The 23,607-nt window shown below is 38.5% G+C and overlaps 1 protein-coding gene across 2 annotated transcripts in view; it reads right to left on the reverse strand.

The window, feature by feature from the left end:
* FSTL5 (follistatin like 5) overlaps positions 1–23,607 on the reverse strand; it is a 560,578-nt gene that overhangs the window by 466,705 nt on the left and 70,266 nt on the right. For both annotated transcript variants that reach the window (XM_006121877.4, XM_006121878.4), the window contains exon 3: positions 2,945–2,978. In XM_006121877.4, coding sequence (XP_006121939.3) covers positions 2,945–2,978 — 34 coding nt within the window. The remainder of the gene's footprint in view (positions 1–2,944; positions 2,979–23,607) is intronic.

A 23,607-nucleotide genomic window follows, 5' to 3' on the forward strand; every position in this document is an offset into this window, starting at 1 on the left:
GAAAAATCAATCGATTAAAAATTTCATTCAAGATGTCAAAGTCACAACCATGAAGAGTCTGCAGCTGAACACCAATTTAACTGACTGCTGGAGATCATGGTTTGTCCCTGAAACTAGTGCTTGGCATATTTCAATGGATGTAGTTGAGGGCAAGATTTTATAAGCCCCTGAGAATTATTTTTGTATTTAGTCTGCTCAACTGATAGCCTAATGCAATCCTGAACATGGTGAGCCCTACCAACTGGCAGGAAATAGGTTCCCTATCTGAATATGTTCTTCACTGTATGGAAGTAACACACCCAGAAATAAAAATCGAAGTTACCCATCAGCATAGCCTATAACATACCTTCCAGATGATTTAATACTGTAAGACTTGGCTAAGCAGGCTGAGATGGCTCCCATGGGCATACAAGGTATATGTACTTATGATCAACAAACGTCTAATCTATTTACATCTAAAAATTCTAGCTGTCATTAGGAAAGTCAATGTTTTCAACAATGTATTGTAGCATATCAATGAGAATTCTGAAGGGTTCAGCTATAGATTATACTGAGAAAACAAACACACCTGGGCAGTAGTGAAGTGTCTTAGAATGTAAATGCTTCAGACTAAAGACTAGCGGATAGTTACTTAACTGGTGTAAAATGTCATAGGTCCATTACTGTTAACAGAGCTATGACAATTTACACTAGACCTGGACCACTGCTCTAGTGCAATGGGACCCAAATCATGATTAGCAAAAGTGCTTTTTATATTTATATACATACTAATTATCGTTTTATTTATTGTACATATTAACACGTAGTTCGGACTATACAATTAAGCACTTCAATAGGATATTAATGAATAAGTAAGTAGCACCTGTCTCAGCTGTGCAATTAGAAAATAGAAATACAATTTCACATTAATAAAGATACAAACTGCAGTATATCTACCTATCATTTAGAAGGAAGATCAGACTTTGCTTTGCCAAGAAAGCATTGGAGAACAACTGAATGCAAGAGCAGCTGAAGAGTGGGCATATATATGTGTGTGTGCAATTTCTACTAAAAGGTCTTTTTGTTGTTTGGGTTGTCATAAAAAACTGCACACACAATACATAAATATGATTTTATTCTCTTGAGCCTTAACTTATATTGATTGCTTAGTGTTTTCCCCTTCTATTCACTGTCTCATACTTTTTCTTTGTACCACAGCAAAATTATCTCAAATGGGATAAAAATGTAATAGTAAGGGCAATACAGATACTGCAACAAAAATATTATTATGATAATATAGTGGAAAGCATTACTATTTAGAAAATCAAATACATAACAAATAGATTTATTGCCACACCCTTGTTGCATTGATACCTGCCTCTCTAAGTGATGCCAGACTGTGTTAACCAAGTGGCAAGCCTTACAACAAGAACTGTTGTGTTCTTACTCTTGACATCCCTTATTCCTGGAAACAGTTCCCTGAAAAATAGGTCTTCCTTCAAATTCATCCTTAAACAGCAACTCTGCTATAATGGCTTCAAAAAACTTGATAGTGATTAGGCAGCTGGTGTTCTATGACCGCTGCATATCACACTACTTTGAAAGATCTGACTGTTACTTGCACCACCATGTCTGCGTGGTATGCACCACTTGTCTTTTGTCTTATATTTGCACTGTGAACTGTTCAAGGCAGGAACTTTCTTATTGTTATATACTTGGTCAGTGTCTAGCTCAATGGGGATCTTACTACTACAGTATATATAATATGTGGAAATAGCCTATATTGTAAACAAGTTTTGGCAACTCAAGTTTCTCAGACACAGAATTTCTTTATACTTCTTGTGCCAGAGGGGTGGAGTCTGCTTCTTCATGTGGAAATGGCAAAGGGTTCAAATCCCAAAAGTGCACTGATATTCTGAGACCTCTGAGAAGCAAGATGAATCCACTTGGAGCCCCTTACTCTGCAGAAGCTAGACACTAGGGCTGCATCTAGACTGGCATGATTTTGTGCAAATACTTTTAACGAAAAAGTTTTTCCATTAAAAATATTTGCGCAAGAGAGCATCTATACTGGCATGTGCCTTTGCGCAAAAGATTTGCTTTTGTGCAAAAGCATCCATGCAAGTGTAGACGCTGTCTTGCGCAAGAAAGCTCTGATGGCCATTTTAGCCATCGGGCTTTCTTGCACAAGAAATTAACATGGCTGTCTACACTGGCCCTCTTGCACAAGAGGGCTTATCCCTGAGCAGGAGCGTCGGAGTATTTGCCTAAGAACCACTGATTTTGTACATTAGGAAGTCAGTGATCTTACGCAAATACTCGCAGCCAGTGTAGACAGGCGGCAAAATCATGCCAGTCTAAATGCAGCCTAACTGAAGTAACACTTGAGCTTGCTCCCTGAATTTGAATGGCAGGAGAATCTGGTGAAATATGGCCACTTCTCTGCCTCTTCACAATGATCTGGATGTACAGGTCTCTCAGAATGGATGGGTTAGGAAAACCATGTTTTGCAGCCAGTTGTGCTCCACATTCCACAGCCAAACTGATTAATTTTTGGTCCAGGCCCTTCAATATCCATCTCTCACGATGTTTTACTCTGACATTTTTTCTAGCATATAATCACTGAAATGTAGCAAAACTTCAATTAATGAATATAAAGCAGTGCTTGCCTGCCTAAAATGCAGAATATTGTCATTTCCTAAGGAGGTTTATTGAGACTTTGATTAATTTGTAAATATAATTGGGATCAGTTCTATGAGTGGATTGGAAATGAGGTAATTGCGAACTGCAGGGAGCTTTTACATATATTTTTCTAAGTAGATTTGTTCTATTAAATTCCTTTGCTTTGATTTTACATCACAGTGAAACACTCAATCTGCAGATTATTTTAAACATACATGAGAATTAGGCTTTTGATAATGGCACTAAAATTAGTTCTACATTTTAAAACATGGCTAATACTTACCTTTATTTCTTGAACTTTCTTGACTCTTTTCTTGCTGGAATTAAAAAAGAAAGAAAAATGTGTCATTAACTGCATTAGTTATATTAGCAAATTAACAAGAAAAAAGATTTATCACACTGAGAACTGAACCATTTAAGTAACAACATCAGTTGGTGTGTTTATAAAACTCAATCGACTAAAAAAAACCATGTAGGAGTGCTGAAATCCTTTAAAAAATATAAGCAGAGGACATGAGTTAAGGTAGACATACTCAGAAGACTTTAAATCTGGATGTACTGTATGCAGAGGAATATATTGTAATTTTATTGTTCTTCTTGTTATTAACTATTGTCTGCTAAATACTTTATATATAATTTCAGACTGTGAAATATATATACTTCCAACTATATGCCTCCACTGTTTCTTCTAGTACTACCAGGGCTGGCTTTACCATGAGGCAAACTGAGGCGGCCACCTCAGGTGCCAGATTGTGGGGGGGGTGCCACTAGGACCCAGAGTGTAGAAAATTGTGTCTGCTGCTGGTGCATATGTATTCTCTCTGCTCTAGATGCACAGAGATGGTGGAGTGCTGTGCTGGAGGGCACAAGAGACATAACAAGCAGGCATGAGAAAAGGTGGCATGGGGGCATCATTTGAGCTCCCCGCCTCAGGTGCCAAAATGTTGTGGGTCGGCCCTGAGTACTACCATTCATTCTCTGTATTATGGAGCTGATCTCCTATATCAGATAATATTGTTTCTATTGCCTGATCAAACAGAAATGTAGGGATCACACTAGTCCAATATCATGTCTCTGACAGCAGCCAATACTTGATGAACTTCTGAAAGGTGCAAAACAACCCAGTATGGGCAATTATACAATAATTTGCCCTCAAGTGATGTTTTCTCATCATTCCAAGTAATTAGTTAGAACATAAGAACGGCCGTACTGGGTCAGACCAAAGGTCCTTCTAGCCCAGTATCCTGTCGACTGACAGTGGCCAGCACCAAGTGCCCCAGAGAGGGTGGACCGAAGACAATGATCAAGCGATTTGTCTCCTGCCATCCCTCTCTAGCCTCTGACAAACAGAGGCCAAGGACACCATTTTAATAGCCTTTTATGGACCTAACCTCCATGAAATTATCTAGCTTCTCTTTAAACTCTATTATAGTCCTAGCCTTCACAGCCTCCGCTGGCAAGGAGTTCCACAGGTTGACTACATGCTGTGTGAAGAAGAACTTTCTTTTATTAGTTTTAAACCTGCTACCCATTAATTTCATTTGGTGTCCTCTAGTTCTTCTATTTAGGGAACTAATAAATAACTTTTCTTTATCGGCCCTCTCCACACCACTCATGATTTTATTGACCTCTATCATATCCCCCCTCAGTCTCCTCTTTTCTAAACTGAAAAGTCCCAGTTGCTTTAACCTCTCCTCATATGGGACCCGTTCCAAAACCCTAATCATTTTAGTTGCCCTTTTCTGAACCCTTTCCAAGGCCAAAATATCTTTTTTGAGGTGGTTAATTTATAGTCCTTATAGATGTCGTAAGTACTGTTTCCTCATGGATCCAAACAGGCCTGAACTTGTGTAAACAGAGATGAAAATTAATTGGTTAGTGATGGTAGCTGTGACAACCACATCACAATGCTGTAGGTAAACTCTCAGACAAATATGGGTGGATTCATCCAGGAACAGTGCTCTCTCTCAGAAGCAACACATAACTATCCTGAGGCTGTATCTCTGGAGTCTCCTTTCCTCTCCTCAGAGAGTTATAAATGTATCCTCTGTACTTGTGGACACCAGACACAAACTATTTTATCTTTTTTATTTCCACAGTATCTCCTGACATGAAATCCAGCCCCAAATTCATTTTCTTGCGCTGGGACTCACCTATCTAGCTAAGTATCAGTCTGTGATCAGCCAAAAACTGCAGTAACTCAGTCTTCTGCTGGGAAGACAGTAAAGATCATTTCACAGCCCACTGTATTTACTATCTTCTCTCATTGTCCATATTCATATCTACAATTGTATTTAATCCTGCAAAGCTCTTTTCCATATCTTGTATGGGAGTAGATTGGACCATTCATTATTTTAGAACCAAGAAAACTATTTCCTTTAATGAAGTTTTAAATGTTTGTGTCTGTCAATTTCATTAGAGAAACATCTATAAAAAAGATGAAGGAAATCAAAAGAGATTTAAAGAGTTCTTCACAAGCACTTCCAGTCTCAACCTTCCTTCAACCATGTATTCAAAGTGGCGTTCACTTGCCACAAACATTTTTACATACAAATGCTCATCTGTCATACAAATATTTGTGAAGAATGAATGGAGAGCTGTGAATTCAGTTGAAGTGAATTCATGGTTTGTTTATATGATTTGAATAGAGATTTTTAAATTTTTCTGAAGAATTTTCCCATTTTTGTTTTATGTTCTTATATAAAAAAGAAAGATCCTCAGTGAAAAAAATCAGTTTGAAGTTTAAGGTGGCATATTAATACAGAAAACACAGGTGTTAAGCAGTATGCATTTTAAAAGCCCTTTTTTCCCCCATGAGGAATATTACTTACTAAATAGTTTGAATTGTACTTAATAATAAACAAAGAAAAGAGTCAGGCAAGTTGTGGAATTCTGCATCAGGATACAAAGAACCTTAAGCAATCCTGGAACTTAACTTACCAAAAGGCCCTCTCTCATTTATCTGAAACAAAAGCTAATGTAGACAACTCTTCTGTTTATTCATTTGATCTGTCTCTCTATTTGACACACATCTTGTTGGTTGCCTGGCAACTAAGGAAGTATTATTTCTCATTCAAGCATTAAGTGATATCATACCATATTCTTCTAATTTAATTTTAAGCATATTTTACTTTCTGATTGACAAGTTGTTTCTCTAGAAGTGCTGAAGTCCATGTAACAAGAATTTAGATGTACATAACTCAAAGAAAATACCTGATAAATACACACAGAGAATTTCATACAGTCACTAAATACCCTAATAACTCCATCTAAAGTAGGCACCTAATAAAGAAAACTTACAGTGAAACAGAGTTTAAAAAAAAGGTATATGCTCAAGTGTAAATTGCCTTCAGTGGAACTATGACCCAATAAGGATCTGACCCCAAAATGTCAAGCATGTTTATTATATGCAATGACTGTCACCGTCAGTCTCTGATTTGTTTACCATGGAGCATTTTTTTTTGTTTGGTCTCTATCAGTTATTATTATACCAACAAAGTGTGTTAAGAATACGTTAACACAAAATACCTCATCAAGAATATATTTTTACTGAAACATATGAATATTTTACAATACTTGCAAAGTAACTATGATACTTTTGGTTTTGGTTTTGTTGCAAATTTATATACAACTAATAATGAGAGACTAAATATAACTACTACACTGGAGATTTTGTGTTCCCTACAAAAATAAACCAGACTGATTACATTTAATGTCCAGTTGCATTATTCTGTCTAAACTATTTGTAACATTTACCAAACCATATCTAAAGGATTTATAAGATTCTTAATATTTTGTGATATGCATTTACAATTCATTTGTATCAGTCATGAACAAGGTAAACATTGCAAACAATGTAAATGCCATGTCAGAGGGAGGGAAATTAGAAATAGATTCTCCTAGCAATATATGCTTTTCTCTAGATTACAGAGAACAGAGTCCCCTTCAAACATTACTTTTTCACAGAAGCCAACAAATGATTGTACACTGTGACTTAACACCAGCTTCTGCTTATTGGCAATAGCAAAACTTCACTGCCTGAAGCTAATTTTATGCTCCTACACACTTATTTAAAAAGCTACTGGGTATCTCATAACTGTAGGGAAGAAAATTATCACAGTACTGAGAGAGTATTTGATTATTCTACTATAGACACAAACTTTTACCTACTGTTAAAACCACTGTGAAGCTCTCTCACCTATGTGATGCCAAACATATTTATTATTTGAACTTTAAAACTTTCTCTTTATATCAGATAACCTCCTACTGGCAGCTGGATACAAATCAATCCTTGTATGTTTTTCCTTATGGGCTAGATACTGCTCCAGTGAATGTTTTGCTAATGATTTCAATGGTAACAAGAATTGTGTCCATGCTGCATCGATATAGAGCAGTGGTCCCCAAATTTTTACATCCTGCCTCTCAGTACAGGACAATAAGTGGCGCCATTGTGGGAAATAGAGCTGGAGTTGCAGCTGAGGGTAGGTGTGGGAGAAGGGAGCTGTGGCCAGGACCAGGTACGGAGCCAGAGCTGGGCTACAGCTGGGGCCATGGATGGGTGTGAAGCTATAGCCAGGGGCACAGGTCAGAGCCACAGCTAGGGACTGAGCCATGGCCAGAAGTAGGGCCATGAGCTCTTGGGTGGTACTTGTTCCTCAGAGCAACCTCTTCCTTCCTTTCACTGCCTGCCGCTGACCTGCTCTGCTCCTCTTTTTAAAGCCCTGCCTCAAGCTTGTGCAGGCTTTGCACATCTGGCTGAGTGGGGCAATCTGAATCCAGACCCATTTCCTTAACACCCTTCTTGCCACAGTGTAAAAAAAGCCCAATTAAAAACTAGTTAGAAGACATACTTAACTCTTAATTGCAAGATAATAGACTGATCTACTGGATCTTAAACTGTTTTAGATTACATGGCTAAATGATTCCTTATACAATGAGATGGTATTTGCTGACATTTTCAGCAGACCAGGTAAGTCAAATTCAAGGTAAATATTTGGGCCTAGTTCTAATCTTATACCAGTACTAGTTTTATTGTTAAAACAATGAAGAGTCCTGTAGCACATTGGAGACCAACAGTTTTATTAGGACATAAGCTTTCATGAGTAAGCCCCGTGTTATCAGATGTGTTGGATTGGAAATTATAGAGGCACATTGTAGTAAACTCCTTTGGTATCAGTATAAATGAAATCATAATGTTGCTTATGGGACTCTAAATTTGTGTAAATTACACTTCCTTCCACCCTATTAAGGATACAATCTGCTCTCCTTCCGCTAGTGTAAATTTAGATCTAAAGGTTGAAACTCTCTAAATTGGGATGTTCTAGGACTAGAGTCCTAGAGAAGGGCTGGGGTTTGGGAGCCCTGTGGCAGAAGGGTTTACCAGAAGGGAAGCAGGAGCCTTGCATACAGTAGAGGGGCTTTCAGGTAGGGCAGTGGGACTGTGGCATGCAGAAGCGATGAGGCTGCCCGGGGTGGCAGCAGAAGTCTGGTGCACAGGGGCGGCGGGGATGCCCAGGAAGACAGGACAGTGGGGGTGAGGTGGATAGAGAGGCTAGCAACAAGCAAGGAGGCAGCTAGGCCAGGACTGGGGAAGCTGTGGCAGGAGGACAAGAAACTGGCAAAATCCCCAATCCAGGACCAGTCATGTCCTGAGGCTTCAAGACCAAGGAGGTCCAACCAGTAATTCAGTGGAATTGACTGTAAAATCAGAGGGTTCCTTGCAGAAAAGCAAAAAAGAAGGTGATTATATTACTAAAAAAATGAATTTTCTGCAGACCAAAAACATTTAGAAAGGCATGGGAAGGGGATTACTATGCAGGTGTATGAAGGGCTTCTGCTCATTGAGCATGATCTATGTGGTGCTCATAGCCTCTCTCTGCAGAGAAAGAGCAGGAATAAAATTGTTTAGAAAATGTGGAAAGATGTTGATGAAGAAAACTGTTTTAATTAAAGTTTTCAACAAAAAAAAACTAAAAAGAGTTTTCATTTTTTGCAGTTCTGCTAAAAATGAAAACATCTGGTTTTCTGGAAAGTTATCTGCAAATTTTTTCATTTTGTGAAAATCCAATTTTCAGTTGGAAAAAGCATTCAGCTGGAAAATTTTCAACCAGCCCTGGGCAAGGACCTGAGTCTCAATTTCAGTTCGCTGACAAGAGACTGCAGCCTTGTAAACTTTGACTTTCTGCCATCTAGCATCCTCGTGTGAGTGCAGTTTGAGTTGCCAGACCAGAACTTGTAGAAGTGATGTTGACCCAGAAAGGGTTATCAGACTAGATGCAATGCTAATGAGCTATGGAATAAATCCTCTCTATTCCTTCTGGCTAGAGGGAATTTGCTGCATATTGATGCCTTTGACCAGAAAAAAAGAAAGCTAAAAATGTAGAGAAAGCCAGCTTTCAGTGAAAGTACATAAATTCACATTCCTCACTACCTAAATCCTGGGTACCACTAGGGTGCCATCACTTTGTAGGTTAAATTGTGAACTATACCAAATAAAAACAGCACAGGTTAGTGATGAATCCAGTGTAGATTAGAAATAAGTTAATAATGGATTTAAAAAGCTAAACTTTAACCATACTGAGGTTGCATTCTTTGTCTCCTTAGAACAGCCCTGTTGAGAGGTAAAACCGGCCTTCAGAGACAGAGAAAATTCCGTCTCCCATCGCTTGGCAGGAGTCAGCAGCAGCCACAGTTATCACGATCCATATGCACCGGTAAGGTCAGCAAGTTATTATTTTAACTTTGGAAGATTATTTCTATTTTTTTCCTCGTTTGTACAGCACAATAGATCTCTAATCCTAAATTGGCTTTTGGAGTTCCACTTTAAGAAAATAATACATCAAACTAATAATACATCTTTTTAGCAGTCATTACATGTAAATATTCAACTGCTGTTGTGCTGTAATTAAAACAGACACTTGTATATACAAAAAAGTCAGTGTAACTCTATATATTATTACATATGTTATAACATTAATCTCTACTCTGCACTTTAACCTTAAAGCAAATCATTTTCTGAAGGTTTTACATTCACAGAAATGAGATCTATTCAAATAAAAATAAAACTGATTATGTGAATAAAAACATACAACAATATCCACTGTCACAGATAATTTGCAACCAGCACAAATTATCCAGTTTCCCAAGGGTTTCTCATCTGCTACAATGTACCAAGTTTTCAATCCAATATGCTCTAGCCAACTTTATCAGATGAGTTGCATGGCATTGCATCATATTATGTTGCATCATGTTGTGTCAGCCTAGTCTAGAGAAATGTGGTATGTAGAATACATCAGAAGTGGAAAGAAGCTAGTCTATTGTGCTAGACAGGCTCTATTCAATCTTAACTTTTCAAAGCACAGTAGATGAAAGTGCTGAAAATGTCAATTTTTCCACTTTATTTGTGAATTAGAAAAGATCATGGATGGCTGACCACACAAATTGCAACTCTAGGACATCATGAGTTTTAAGCTACTTGCAGTATATCTTAACCCAGGGGATGTAAAAGAACTGATTTAAATATACTGAAATGCTCTTGCAGGAGTAAAATCTTCCTTTATGACAACTGCTATATCATCTAAGTCATAATACACAAATACACTCAATCTTTCTTAGAGAATTCTGACATTATTATTGTTCAGCTATGACTGGGTAAACAGCATGGGTGTAGTTTGAAATTTGTATTTGTCAAGGAAGCTTTAACTTCTCAGTAACATTAACTTTTCTGAAACAAAAAAACTAGGACTATGTAGCACTTTAAAAACTAACAAGATGGTTTATTATGTGATGAGTTTTCATGGGCCAGACCCACTTCCTCAGATCAAATAGTGGAAGAAAATTGTCACAACCATATATACCAAAGGATACAATTAAAAAAATGAACACATATGAAAAGGACAAATCAAATTTCAGAACAGAAGGGGGATGTGGTGGGAGGGGTAAATGTCTGTGAGCTAATGATATTCGAGGTGATAATAGGGGAAGCTATCTTTGTAATGAGTAAGATAATTAAAGTCTTTGTTCAAACTTAGGCGTAAAGTGTCAAATTTAAGCAAGAATGACAGTTCAGAGGATTCTCTTTCAAGTGTAGTCTTAAAAGGCCTTTGAAGCAGGATGCAGGAATCAAGTCGTTGAGACAATGTCGGTATTTGTATGAGTCAGTGGGTTTTCTGTGGAGAGCGGTGTCTAATTTTCCTAACAGATATTTTTATGCTAATATCTTTATGACTGACCTAGAACAATATTTCCTCAACTCCCGTCCCCTTTTGCCCCTTCTCTACTTATGCTACAGCGATGACATCTTTATTATCTGGATGCATGGCCAAGAAACACTGGAGACATTCCACAGAGATTTTAACAACCTACACCCCACCATCAATCTCAGCCTGGACCATTCTACACGAGAGATCCATTTGACACCACAGTACAAATCAGCAATGGAAAATTAGACACCACTCTCTACAGAAAACCCACTGACTCATACAGTTACCTACATGCTTCCAGCTCCCATCCAGAACACACCGTACGATCCATCATTTATAGCCAAGCCCTTTGATACAACCACATCTGCTCTAATCCCACTGACAGAGACCAGAAACTTCAGGATCTCTACCAAGCATTTATATACCGCAACTACCCACTCGGAGAAATAAAAAAGCAGATTGAAAGAGCCAGACGAATACCTAGAAACCATCTACTTCTAGACAGACCTAAGAAAACCAACAATAGAACACGACTTGTCATCACCTGCAGCCCCCAACTTAAACCTGTCCAACACATTATCAATAAACTACAGCCTATACTGGAACAGGATACTAAACTCCAAGAGGCTCTGGGAGACAGACCCATAGTCTCCTATAGACAACCACCTAACCTCAGGATGATTCTTACCAACAACCACAGGACATACCACACTAATACCAACCCTGGTACCTTCCCTTGCAACAAACCCCGTTGCCAGCTTTGTCCACATATTCACTCTGCTGATACCATTATTGGACCTAACCAAGTGAATTATAAGATCAAGAACACATATTCTTGTGCATCCAGAAATATAATTTATGCTATCATGTGCCAAAAGTGTCCATCTGATATGTACATTGGACAAACATCTCAGACACTTCGCCAAAGGATCAATGCCCACAAAACAGATATTAGACAGGACCACAAAGAAAAAACAGTTTCTTGCCATTTCAACCAGAAAGGACATTGTCTCAACGACTTGATTACCTGCATCCTGCGCTTCAAAGGCCTTTTAAGACTACACTTGAAAGAGAATCCTCTGAACTGTCATTCATGCTTAAATTCGACACTTTACGCCTAAGTTTGAATAAAGACTTTAATTATCTCACTCATTACAAAGATAGCTTCCCCAATTATCACCTCTAACATCATTAGCTCACAGAAATTTACCTCCCTCCCCTGCCCTTCTGTTCTGAAATTTGATTTGTCCTTTTCATGTGTGTTCTTTTTTTTTTAATTGTATCCTTTGGTATATATGGTTGTGACAATTTTCTTCCACTATTTGATCTGAGGAAGTGGGTCTGGCCCATGAAAGCTCATCACCTAATAAACCATCTTGTTAGTCTTTAAAGTGCTACATAGTCCTGTTTTTTGTTTCAGCTACATCAGACTAACACGGCTACATCTCTATCATTAACTTTTCTGTTTCTTTACTGTCACTGAGTAGCAGACAGGGAGGTGACGAGGACTCTAAGGGTATGTCTAGACTGCATCCCTCTGTCGACAGAGGGATGCAGATTATGTGGGTTGACATTGCAAATGAGGCAGGGATTTAAATATCCCGTGCCTAATTTGCATAAAAATGACCACCACGTTTTGCTGACTTAGCATTTTGTCAGCAAAAAATGTCAGTCTAGAGGGGGATCTGTTGAAAAAGAAAGCCTTTTTTGACAGATCCTGTAAACCTCCTTGCAGGAGGCATAAGGGATCTGTCGAAAAAGGCTTTCTTTCTCGACCGATCCCCCTCTAGACTGCCGCTTTTTGCTGACAAAGTGTTGAGTCAGCAAAATGTGGCAGCTCTTTTTATGCAAATTAGGCACGGGATATTTAAATTCCTGCCTCATTTGCAATGTCAACCTTCCTAATCTGCATCCCTCTGTCGACAGTGAGATGCAGTCTAGACATAACCTAACATAGCGGCTAAAGAAAGTAATACACCAGTATTCAAAAATATATGAAAAGTGATAGATTTGGTATATATTTAAACTAAAGCCATCAGATTATTATATGAAGAAGGAATGTAGCATCTTAGTCAGAGCCTTTTTAAATCTATACATTCTGATATCTGTTTTGTTTTGTTATTCATGCATAGCTGGCTCAAGCAAAGTTGATCAACAGGGGGCAAATTTTCAAAAAGTGCAGGAGCATAGGTTCCACTGAGTTTCAATTAGTCTTGTGCTCCTAAAATCTTTAGACACGTTTAAAAATCTCTTCCTAGATAAATATACATCGTCACTACTCATAGATGAGCACTGTATTACATATATGCCTTCTGGAGTCAGGGCAAGAAGAATGAGAGAAGCATCATTTCTTCAAGCCAAAAGCCTTTCACAAATTCTATCAAGGGTAAACAGATTTAAAAAAAATATTTGTTGTATTAAAAGTGGAAAGGTTGAATCCATAAAACTCAAACACAAAATATGAATTAGTCCAAGATATGGCAGGTTATCCTTAGCATGTGAATGAATGATTAAAATTTTGCTAACATAAATTACTAATTAACAAAATTGGGAAGGAAGAGAGAATACAGACTTCCTTACTTGATTAACATATTTTTGATAATGAAAATTCATCATTAGTCATATCATAGAATGTAGTTATCATGCAAAATATGGTGCTCATTTAATTCTGTATTTCTTCTCTGTTAGCATTGCATTACTAAAAACATAATTTCATTACCAACAACTTTTTGTAATGAACCATAAGGAAGATTTGCTATAGAATACAATATGGTTATGGGAGAACATTGGAGATACAGGCAGTCCCCGGGTTACGTACAAGATAGGGACTGTAGGTTTGTTCTTAAGTTGAATCTGTAAGTAAGTCGGAACTGCCATCCAGATTCAGCCGCTGCTGAAACTGACCAGCGGCTGACTACAGGAAGCCCGAGGCAGAGTTGCTCTGCCCCGGGCTTCCTGGAATCAGCCGCTGATCAGTTTCAGCAGGCTGAATCTGGACGCCAGTTCTTACATACAGATTCAAATTAAGAACCCCAAGCGTCCCCAAGTCAGCTGCTGCTGAAACTGATCAGCGGCTGATTCCAGGAAGCCCGGGGCACAGCAACTCTGTCTCGGGCTTCCTGTAGTCAGCGCTGGTCAGTTTCAGCAGCGGCTGACTTGGGGACGCCTGAGGCAGAGCAGCTTGGGTGCTGCTGGGTTGCTCCAGTAGCGCAGGTCCTCGGCGCTACTGGACCAACCCAGCAGCATCCAAGCTGTTCTGCCCCAGGCGTCCTGATTCAGCTGCTGCTGAAACTGACCAGCAGTGGCTGAATCAGGACGCCTGGGGCAGAGCAGCTGGGGTGCTGCCGGGTTGGTCCAGTAGTGCCCAGAGCGGCGCTACGGGACCAACCGGCAGTGCCCCAGCTGCTGTACCACAGGCGTCGGGAGCAAAGCCGCGGAGCACGCCGGCAGCAGGACAGCCGCGGCGCGTCTGGGCTGTTCGCTGCCCGTGTGCTCCGCGGCTTTGCTGCCCATCTCCCTGGTCTGCTGGAAACCAGCAGACCAGGGAGACGGGCAGCAAACCCCGTTCGTAACTGCGGATCCGACATAAGTCGGATCCACGTAACTCGGGGACTGCCTGTAATTTTCCCCATGATTTAAGAAAAGACAACATGTCCAAGTATTTTAACAACAATGTATTTAGAGCTTATATTGTATTTTTATGGTCTATATACCCTCAGAAATATCTAACTGCAGTAGGACAGGTAGACAACTAAAGCAAAAACCACAAGAAGTTGGGGGAAAAAGTAAAATTCAGTCACAAATGTCATGGACAGACACATTCTTACAAAAAGAATTCATGGATGGCTTTTCAGCAGAAGCTCTCAACAAGGGTCATACAATAACAGGGTAACCTGGATTTGTACAGATTATACACACAGGACTAAATTGTGGCATATGCTAAGCATCTATGGCATGACCCCCTCTTGCATAGCCATTCTGACACACAATACTAAAGACAGACTACACAGCCATTATCTCTTCAGAACTCTAAATGTCAAGCTTGGGCTACAGCCCTACTATTCACTGGGCAGAGCATCAGAAGGAGTGTTGAAATTGGCTGTTTGCAACTTGGCGGTGGTGCTGAAAATGCAAGCATGGTCCATATAACCAGAAATCCTGATGGTCTGTAGTGACTGATGAGATTGTAGCCTTGGGGTCATATTACATGTAATGTGAAGAAGTGCGAATAAAAAATTCTTAGTCTGCTGCTCAGACAGGGACAGAAGATTGGAAAAAGAGAATGGAAAGGTAACATTCTCACCACAGAGAATGGAAAGGTAACATTTACTTAGTAAATCAGTGCCAAGGGTCCAGAATAATTGCCTGCATAGAGGGAGCTGGGACACAAACTTAATACCACAACTAATGGGAGTTCTTCCTGAGTGACAAAGTGGTGAAGCCTTGATTTCAGGATAACTTGTAAAACCTCAGAAAAGGATTGGGGAGGTCCAGAGTGAAGAATTTTGTTTAATAATAAATTAAACTCCAGTAGGGACAACTGTTGTGAAACATAACTTGTGTTTAAGTTTCACTGAGCTGAATCATTGAAGAGTGGAAAATGTGAACATGGTGGCTCACCCAGATGGGTATGGAATATAACAGTAATCCTCCTGCACTGCTGTTAGAGTCCACAACAAATTACTACTGCACCAGAGCAAGGAGGAAACGTGACATACAGGTGTGTTTCTGAGTTATAATGCCTTCAGGTCTAAAGCACCAATCCTTAATCAAGAATGTGCCTAAAGGCACAATCTAGCACATGATTTTTTTTCCTGTTACAACTTTTTGTTATTGGTTAAATTAGCTCACTACAAAATGAGCATTAATATCACAGTAATATTATATAAATCATGTAGATTTCTGCAAACCCAATTACATTATCCTGACTAACAATTCTTTCACGAAAGAGGTAATGAGAAAGAAATCTCTTTTATAAGCACTTAGCTGGTAAGCTTGCACCTGCAAAATCATTGATGACATGTGAGAAATGTTTACTTAAAACTGCTGCCCAATATAAAAACACCTATATGCAGCAGGTTGCAAATAGACCGAAAGGGATTTAAGCACCACCAGTTACAGATCAGTCCATCTGTCCCAATTAGCAGTTGTGGTTGAAAGAAGCTGACAAGGAGCTTCTATTTTTAACTTACCTTTAGATTCCAGGAACCTCATTTCAGTAAATCATCTCTTTCTAGTCAGATTGTACAGCTCTCTCTTGCTGCTTATTCATTTTAAATCTAGATCTACCAGCTCAAAAGTATTCCTCTAAGATGGCTACTATCCTGATCACTCCTACTCAGCCTTTGTCACTGCTTTAAAAAAATCCTCAAACTTATTAGCATACAGAAAAGCATGCTGAGGATATTTTGCACTACACAGAAATGCACATAGGAAAGCAAAACACTATTAACTCTGGCAATTTCTGCAACCTTTGCATTTACCACAACTTATAAAATAACCTGTTTATTTTTTAGAACTTCAGATCATGCTATTTATAGACTTATTTAAAGTTACACCAAATGATAGCATGATATTCATCAGTCTAAAATCTTCAAGCAGACTGTAAGGCCTGATTCTGCAATGCAATCTTCCTCACTACTCCCTCTACTTAATTTCAATACAAATTTTGGGTTCATCTTTCCTTATAGGATTGATCCCTGCAAAAATGGAGGCAGGGGAAAGGTCTCTGGGCAGCCCTGTATGCTATTGCAATTTTGCTCCAACTTAATTTCTCCAAGTAGAATCACAATGGATTCAGTTTAAAACTCCCAAGTTAAGGAGAAGCCAACATATGTCAACATAATAACATGACCTCTTTTTATTCAGACCTCAGACTAAACCTTATTGTCACAAACACTTCATTAGGGTTCTCAGACTTACAGTCCATACCCAAATCTGTGAGATATGCTTGCTTCTTAGTGTCTGAGAGATCAGTTGTCACCCACTGCAATCTACTGTACTTAGCTTCTATTATTTCATCCATCTTCCCTGCCCAACCTCCTGTTGTTTATATGGTTCAGTGGTTCAGAGCCGCATCTCCTTGATACCCAGGCTGCAGGGTTCCATCTTTAACGGGTAAAGTATACTTTTTAACAAAATGCTGTTTCACAGCTGCTAATTGTACTGAAGGGAAGAAAATGATTACTAATACATAAAGACTTACCCGAGGTACAGGGCCAGATTAAGGGGCTGCAGCCCAGTGTACCAACCTAAAGATGACCCCTTTAGCCTGGGGCCATTGACTACAACCACTACACCCATGTGTTCTGGGCCAGCCCTTCCTAGGGAGGGAGGTAGCTCTGTGTTCCTTACCCTTCATTTGTGCTGGAGATGAATCGCCACAAGCACCAGAAAGCTCTATCCACATTGTGCCTTCACCTAGAGGCTCTATTCCCGCAGTGCCCATTGGCTGGGAATTACTGTCAATGGGAGCTATGGGGGGTGGTGCCTGTAGAGGAGCACAGGGCAGAGCAGGCTGCACAGAACTACTCTTCTCCCTCACATACACCAAGTGGGAGCTGCCCCAGGTAAGCATCCTGCACCCCACCCCATGCCCCAGCCTTGAGCCCCCTCCCATGCCGTAAGTCTCTATTCTCCTAGACCCTACACCCCAACACTGAGCCCACTAGCACCCTAACTCCCACCCAGACACCAAAACCCCACTCCATGCCCCAGTCCACACATTAAGTCCCTCCCAGACCTCTCACCCAAACTCAGAGCTCCACTCTAGTACCCTTGCACCCTCCTAGACCTTGCACCCCAACTCTGAACCCACTCCTGCACCCTAAGTCCTACTCAACTCTCGAATCTCTATCCTATCTCCTGGAAACTGAACCCCACATTTTGGCCCCATGCTGGAGCCTATGGGGCCCCCAGAAGAGTTAATATGGCCCTGCCTGAGTAAACCTTAAGCCAGTGCAGTTTTACAGAAAACTACAGTACAGTTCTCAATGGTTCTGCCTACAGGAGCAATCTGACCACCAAACAACAGACCATAAGCAGCTCTTCCTTTTTCACTGCAGCTGGAATTCACTTTGGGAGACCAGTTGTCCAGATTTTATACGAACAGTCTCGATATACTTGGTTTTATGTAGGCATGTATTATCCCCCTACCCATATCCTGATTTTTCACCTTTGCTATCTGGTCATCCTGAATTCTCTTCACTGGAGATGATCAGTACAAAACCTGCATACTAAGCCTCTTTTCAGACCTTAACATGAGGATTAAGTGGTGTAGACTGAAAAATATATTACCCTTTGGAAATATATAAAATATGACCACTACCACTGCATGATTTCTATAACCAGTTGAATTGACCTTTCCTAGTTGAAGATGGGAAATCTCTTTAACAGAGCAGGAGCAGCTTGGTTATAGCCCTGAAGCAGAACTTATGTGCAAAGTGATCAGAAAGAGCTGAATTATTACTATTAATGTTTGTTGTTGCCCTAATATTTAATTGCTGAAGAACTAAATACACATTTTCAGCATGGAAATACCTTTCTGTACATAAGGGCTACTTCTACACTGTCACCTTTTTCCAGAAATGCTTAAAACGGAACAGTTTTCCGTTTTAAGTATTTCTGGAAAAAGAGCGTCTACACTAGCAGGCTGCTTTTCCGGAAAAGCCCCTTTTCCGGAAAAGCGTCTGTGGCCAATGTAGATGCGCTTTTCCAGAAAAAAGCCCCGATTGTCATTTTCGCGATCGGGGCTTTTTTCCGGAAAAGACTACTGTGCTGTCTACACTGGCCCTTTTCCGGAACAGTTTTCCGGAAAAAGGACTTTTGCCCGAGCGGGAGCAGCATAGTTTTTCCGGAAAAACAGCTGATTTCTTACAGTAAATCGTCACTGCTTTTCCGGAAATTCAAGGGGCCAGTGTAGACAGCTCGCAGCTTATTCCGGAAAAGCGGCTGCTTTTCCGGAATAAGTGGCCCAGTGTAGACACAGCCAAGCAGTATGGGGATTTTTTTTTTTTAAACACATTCCTGGGAAAGAAATAATGTACTAGAGGAAGGGAAATATGCTGTACTCTTACAATACATAATACTAAATACCTAAAAAAAAAAGTGGGTGATTATGCAGTAAATATCTTCAAAAGAGTAACCAATGACATTCTCTAGATTTGGGTATCATGTTAAAAAGCTGAAAGGATTTTGAGAAATGAGGTTTCAAAACCACAAATTATAATTCAGCGTGGAAGGGGACTGATTTAACAGGTATCCAATTACCTCCAGCCTGTAAGTTCCTAAAACTCTTGGTAGTCACACAATATTTAAAAAGTATTTTTCTCCTAAAGAACAGTGTATTTTTAAAACATATCACAAATGGATTTTAGTTACACTCCCCTTTGCATTAATGTGAAGTAATTTGAATAAAATCTCATTCTCCTCTGAAAATTTTGGGGGAGGGGCTTAATTAACATATAATTTGTGTTGCATTCCATTTTTAATCCTGCACATTCTGATCTTATCAAGAAAAATGAACTTCACACTCCTTACTCATTGCAAAAATTTGGTGGGAAAGGACAAAAAACTGAGAGAAGGAAAATTAGAAAACGGACAGCTTTGTTGTAAGTCATCTTCACACACACCAACAATTCAAGTAATTTTTAGGCTGCTTGAGGACATAATAATTTCTGGGACTTTACCATACACATTGGTGTTGATTAGAAGCCAGATTCTGAGGAATTTTCTATGAATTATATGCTGCTTTTACCATTCTTTTAAAAAGCAAGATAAGATAGTGTTGCAAAGAAAAACAGAAGTGGGTGGTGTGAATATTAATCAATGTATCTGCCCTTTGGTAAAGTGCTCAACTAAATATTTGAGGGATACACTCATTCTAACTTCAGATTTGATGAAAGATAATATTACATTGCATACTGTGTGACCTTTAGGAAACTAGAGTAAAATTAAGACGGTAATTTTGTATTAAATCTTAGAAAATTCCAGATTACATCAGGTTATGATAGCTGCATATCAATTAACTTTTCACTATGAACTAGAAAGCAAAGCTCTATAGACTACAGAGGTACTGGCAATTGACTGAAATCTCCCTACTGTGAAATAGGTAATTAATTTAAAGCTTTTGGTTATTTTCCTTCAGTGTTTATGTTAAAGGCAGGAAGCTTCTTATTTTTTAAAGCAAAGGCACTAATACTTTAATAATATAACCAAAAATCATTTTTAATTGTTCTAAAGTTATTAAGTGTTATAGCAAATATTCACCATGTTTTTAGAAGATCTAGCATATCTGTTTTTAATAGCCATAAGTGTTTAATCTTATTTTCCTGAACACATCACATTAAATCTTAATGCAGTAGAAATTGCTAAAGTATGTACACTTTTTTTTTTTTCAGAGCATAGACATCTGTTTTTCTGTGTCATCCCTGTATTGGTTCCTTTCATAATCTTCTTGTTTCTATGATAAGGTCTTTTTTTTTGGGGGGGGGGGGGGGGGAGAACTGGCTTTTTGTTATCTTTTTTTCCATTCCTTAATTTGTGGTTGGGGAACTACTACGTTGGAAATTTATCTTTACCTTAGTGTATAGTCAGTATTATAACTTTTGTTTTAATCAGTTCTCATAAAACATGATCAGCTTCTTGCTTTACTTTCCAATATCCTTACTTTAAATTATATGATGGCAGAGAATAATATGATTTTTTTTAAAAAGACAGCATTTCTTTACAATAGGCTAATGTAGTGATTTGATATCACCTCTCCAAGACTTAACTTTAGCTCAACAGTAGTGCCAAGTTTTCTGGCTAGGGGGATGCAGAACTCAAAGTTTGCACTCCTAACCAATCAGATCCAAGTCAGTCACAATCTCTCTGAGTATCTTCCAACAGTTTAACCATAAAGAAGCTTTACTGTTAACTGAAACAAAGGAAGTCATTCTTCAGCCAGGCTGATTGAATACAAGAATGTGTAAATGTAGCAAATAATCTTATAACATCTCAGCCATTTCAAATTGTATTAGGTTGACAGGCAGTGTACAGAGTATTGGTTTGAATTCAATTTATAAAAAACAAGGCTTAACTCCATTAACTGTTGAAGTTGTAGAACTGTAGAAAGTGTAATCCCAAATGATCTTTAAATGTTTTTTTCTGTCAAAAACTTACAGCCAAATAGTGAAGCCAGGATTTGACAAAATCCTGACTGATATGATATAGTTGGGGTTGGTCCTACTTTGAACAAGGGGCTGGATTAGATGACCTCCTGAGCTTTCTTTCAATCCTAATCTTTTATTTTTCTATTTCTCCTTTATATTTAAAGATAGGAACCACAAAGTTTTATGCCATTAATCTGAAATTTTTCCTTTTTTAAGAATATAATTGAAGAAACTTTTAAGCATTTAATGTTTTCCCTTTCCAATAACTTCATCAGAGTCACCAGAGCTTGATTCAGGTGGGTTCTTTCTTCTGTTTCATTTTCCTAAGTACTTGTGCAGACTCTTCTACCTGTCTACAATATATTATACCCAGTTTGGCTTACATGTTCTCAATTTGAGATTAGAGTTATCCTCATTTGTCACTTTATCAAAATAATAACTCCAAACTTTGTTTATTGATTCACCGTTCACTTATAAAATAATACTATTCATTTCTAATGTAAGCAAACTTGTTCACATCTCTCATCATTTTCTCTCTTGCCTTAGCAAGTTTATAGATGGCCTTCTGTCCCTGATGTCCTCACAGGCAGCTATATATCAGTTACATAGCTCATCACATGGGATACTATTAGCTGTCACAATTCTTCTGGCTGTTTTACCTCCACACATGCCATCTTATCAATGCTCAAATCACTCTGCTGCCATTTCCTTGAAGGTTACCCTTTTCTTCCACTCTGTGGCATCTTAAACTTGAGGATTTCACCACCAAGCCTCCCCCTTATCCTTTTTGACACTGGTTTCATCATTCCTAGGTCATTGTATGCTATTTCCGGAAAGCTGACTTTCATTCAAACCAAATGTCCTCCACATGTGCATAGACACTTTGCTGAATGGGGGCATTTGCTGCTCACCCTAATCCTACAGCCACTAACGTCAATATTTATACAACATTGGATTAGTTAGTAAAGTGGGTGATTCAAACAAAAATTTTAATATAGCTAAATGCAAATACATTTTTATTCCAGGTCATACATCTCAGAATAAAAAATGCTGGTCATAACTAGAGAATACATTAAGGTCTCCAGGAAACAATGTTTCTGAAAAGGATTTATGGTCTATAGTGGACAAATGACTATACATGAGCTCCAAGTGCAATGCAATAACAAGAAGGGCTAATGCAATCCTTGGAAGTAGAAACCTAAAAGTCATTTCTGTCATACTACATTCTAAATGTTTTTATTTGTTGCTGAATATGTCTGAGGAGATGTAGAGAGCTTATTTTGCCTCCTTACACAGCATTAGAGAGATTAATACTAGAATACTGTGTACATTTTGGTGTCCATATTTTTGAAAGAAAATAATTTTGAAAAATAAGAGGGGGGCAAAATAGTCACAAAAATGATTCAAGGGTTGGAAGGAATGCAATATAGTGAGACACACAAAGAGCTCAATTGGTCTAGTTTATCAAAAGATCAAGACGTGACAATGACATAACGAGTAAACATTGAAAAATAAAGTCTCTTTCATCCAGTGGAGAAAGGCATGCAAAAAACATTGGAACAAACTACCAAAAAGCTGGTAGATTCTCTAACTCTTCATGTCTTCAGATCAAATCTGGATACCTTTATAGAGCACATGCTTTTGTAAAGTGCAAGTTACTGATTCAATAGAGGGATAACTGTGTGAAAGTCTATTGTCCATGTTTTACGGGATTATACTAGAAGAGCTAATTATCTCTTTCAGACTTAAAAATACATGATTATGTGATTCATTTAAAAAGCACGATCCATTTTAGTCTAATATTTTCTTGTACTAATGTGTAATGATCATTCATTTAAGTTGGACTTTAATTAACAGTCTCACATTGACACCAGTTCAACTAGTGAAGACACATTGTGACATCAATGTAGTCTTGTTGATTATGTTATTCTATGGAGATCTAATAGTGTAAGATGATGATAACAAAACTATATTGAGATGAAGACTATGCTGATGATACAATAACGTTAACTAAATTTTAAAACAACAATATTACATAATCGAAATTATGTACCACATGATGCCAATAGTAACATTCAAAGAGTAAAGTTCTAGTTAACAAAAGTAAGTATGGTTGAATCATACCTTATGATAAATAATGTTTGAGTATAGTAAGATTTCAGTAGAATAGCTCATCTTATCATGGCTAGTTACATTATTATTTGATAAAAATCAAATATAAATAACCTTGAAAAATATTATGATTATGACACCCAGAAACCTAAATTCCAAAGTAAGTCTGTAAAGCACTATTAGGTGCTTTATTCAATCCTTCCTGCTGCAACTGAGTGTGGAACATGTAAGAGGAACATTCTCACAGGAAAGGCAGGATCTGTCTTTTCCTGTACACTCCTGCTATGTCTAGACTACATTTCTCTTTCAAAAGAGGAATGTAAATGAGGCAAATTGAAAGTGCAAATGAAGCATGGATTTAAATATCCCATGCTTCATTTGCATATTCATACCCGAGCAATTTTTCAAAAAAGGTTTTTAGAAAGTGGAAGAGCAGTCTAGATTTTGAAAGTGGGGGAGGCAGCTCCCCTCCTTTTTCTAAA

Source organism: Pelodiscus sinensis, chromosome 5 (assembly GCF_049634645.1).
Source record: "Pelodiscus sinensis isolate JC-2024 chromosome 5, ASM4963464v1, whole genome shotgun sequence".
In the NCBI taxonomy this organism is placed as follows: domain Eukaryota; kingdom Metazoa; phylum Chordata; order Testudines; family Trionychidae; genus Pelodiscus; species Pelodiscus sinensis.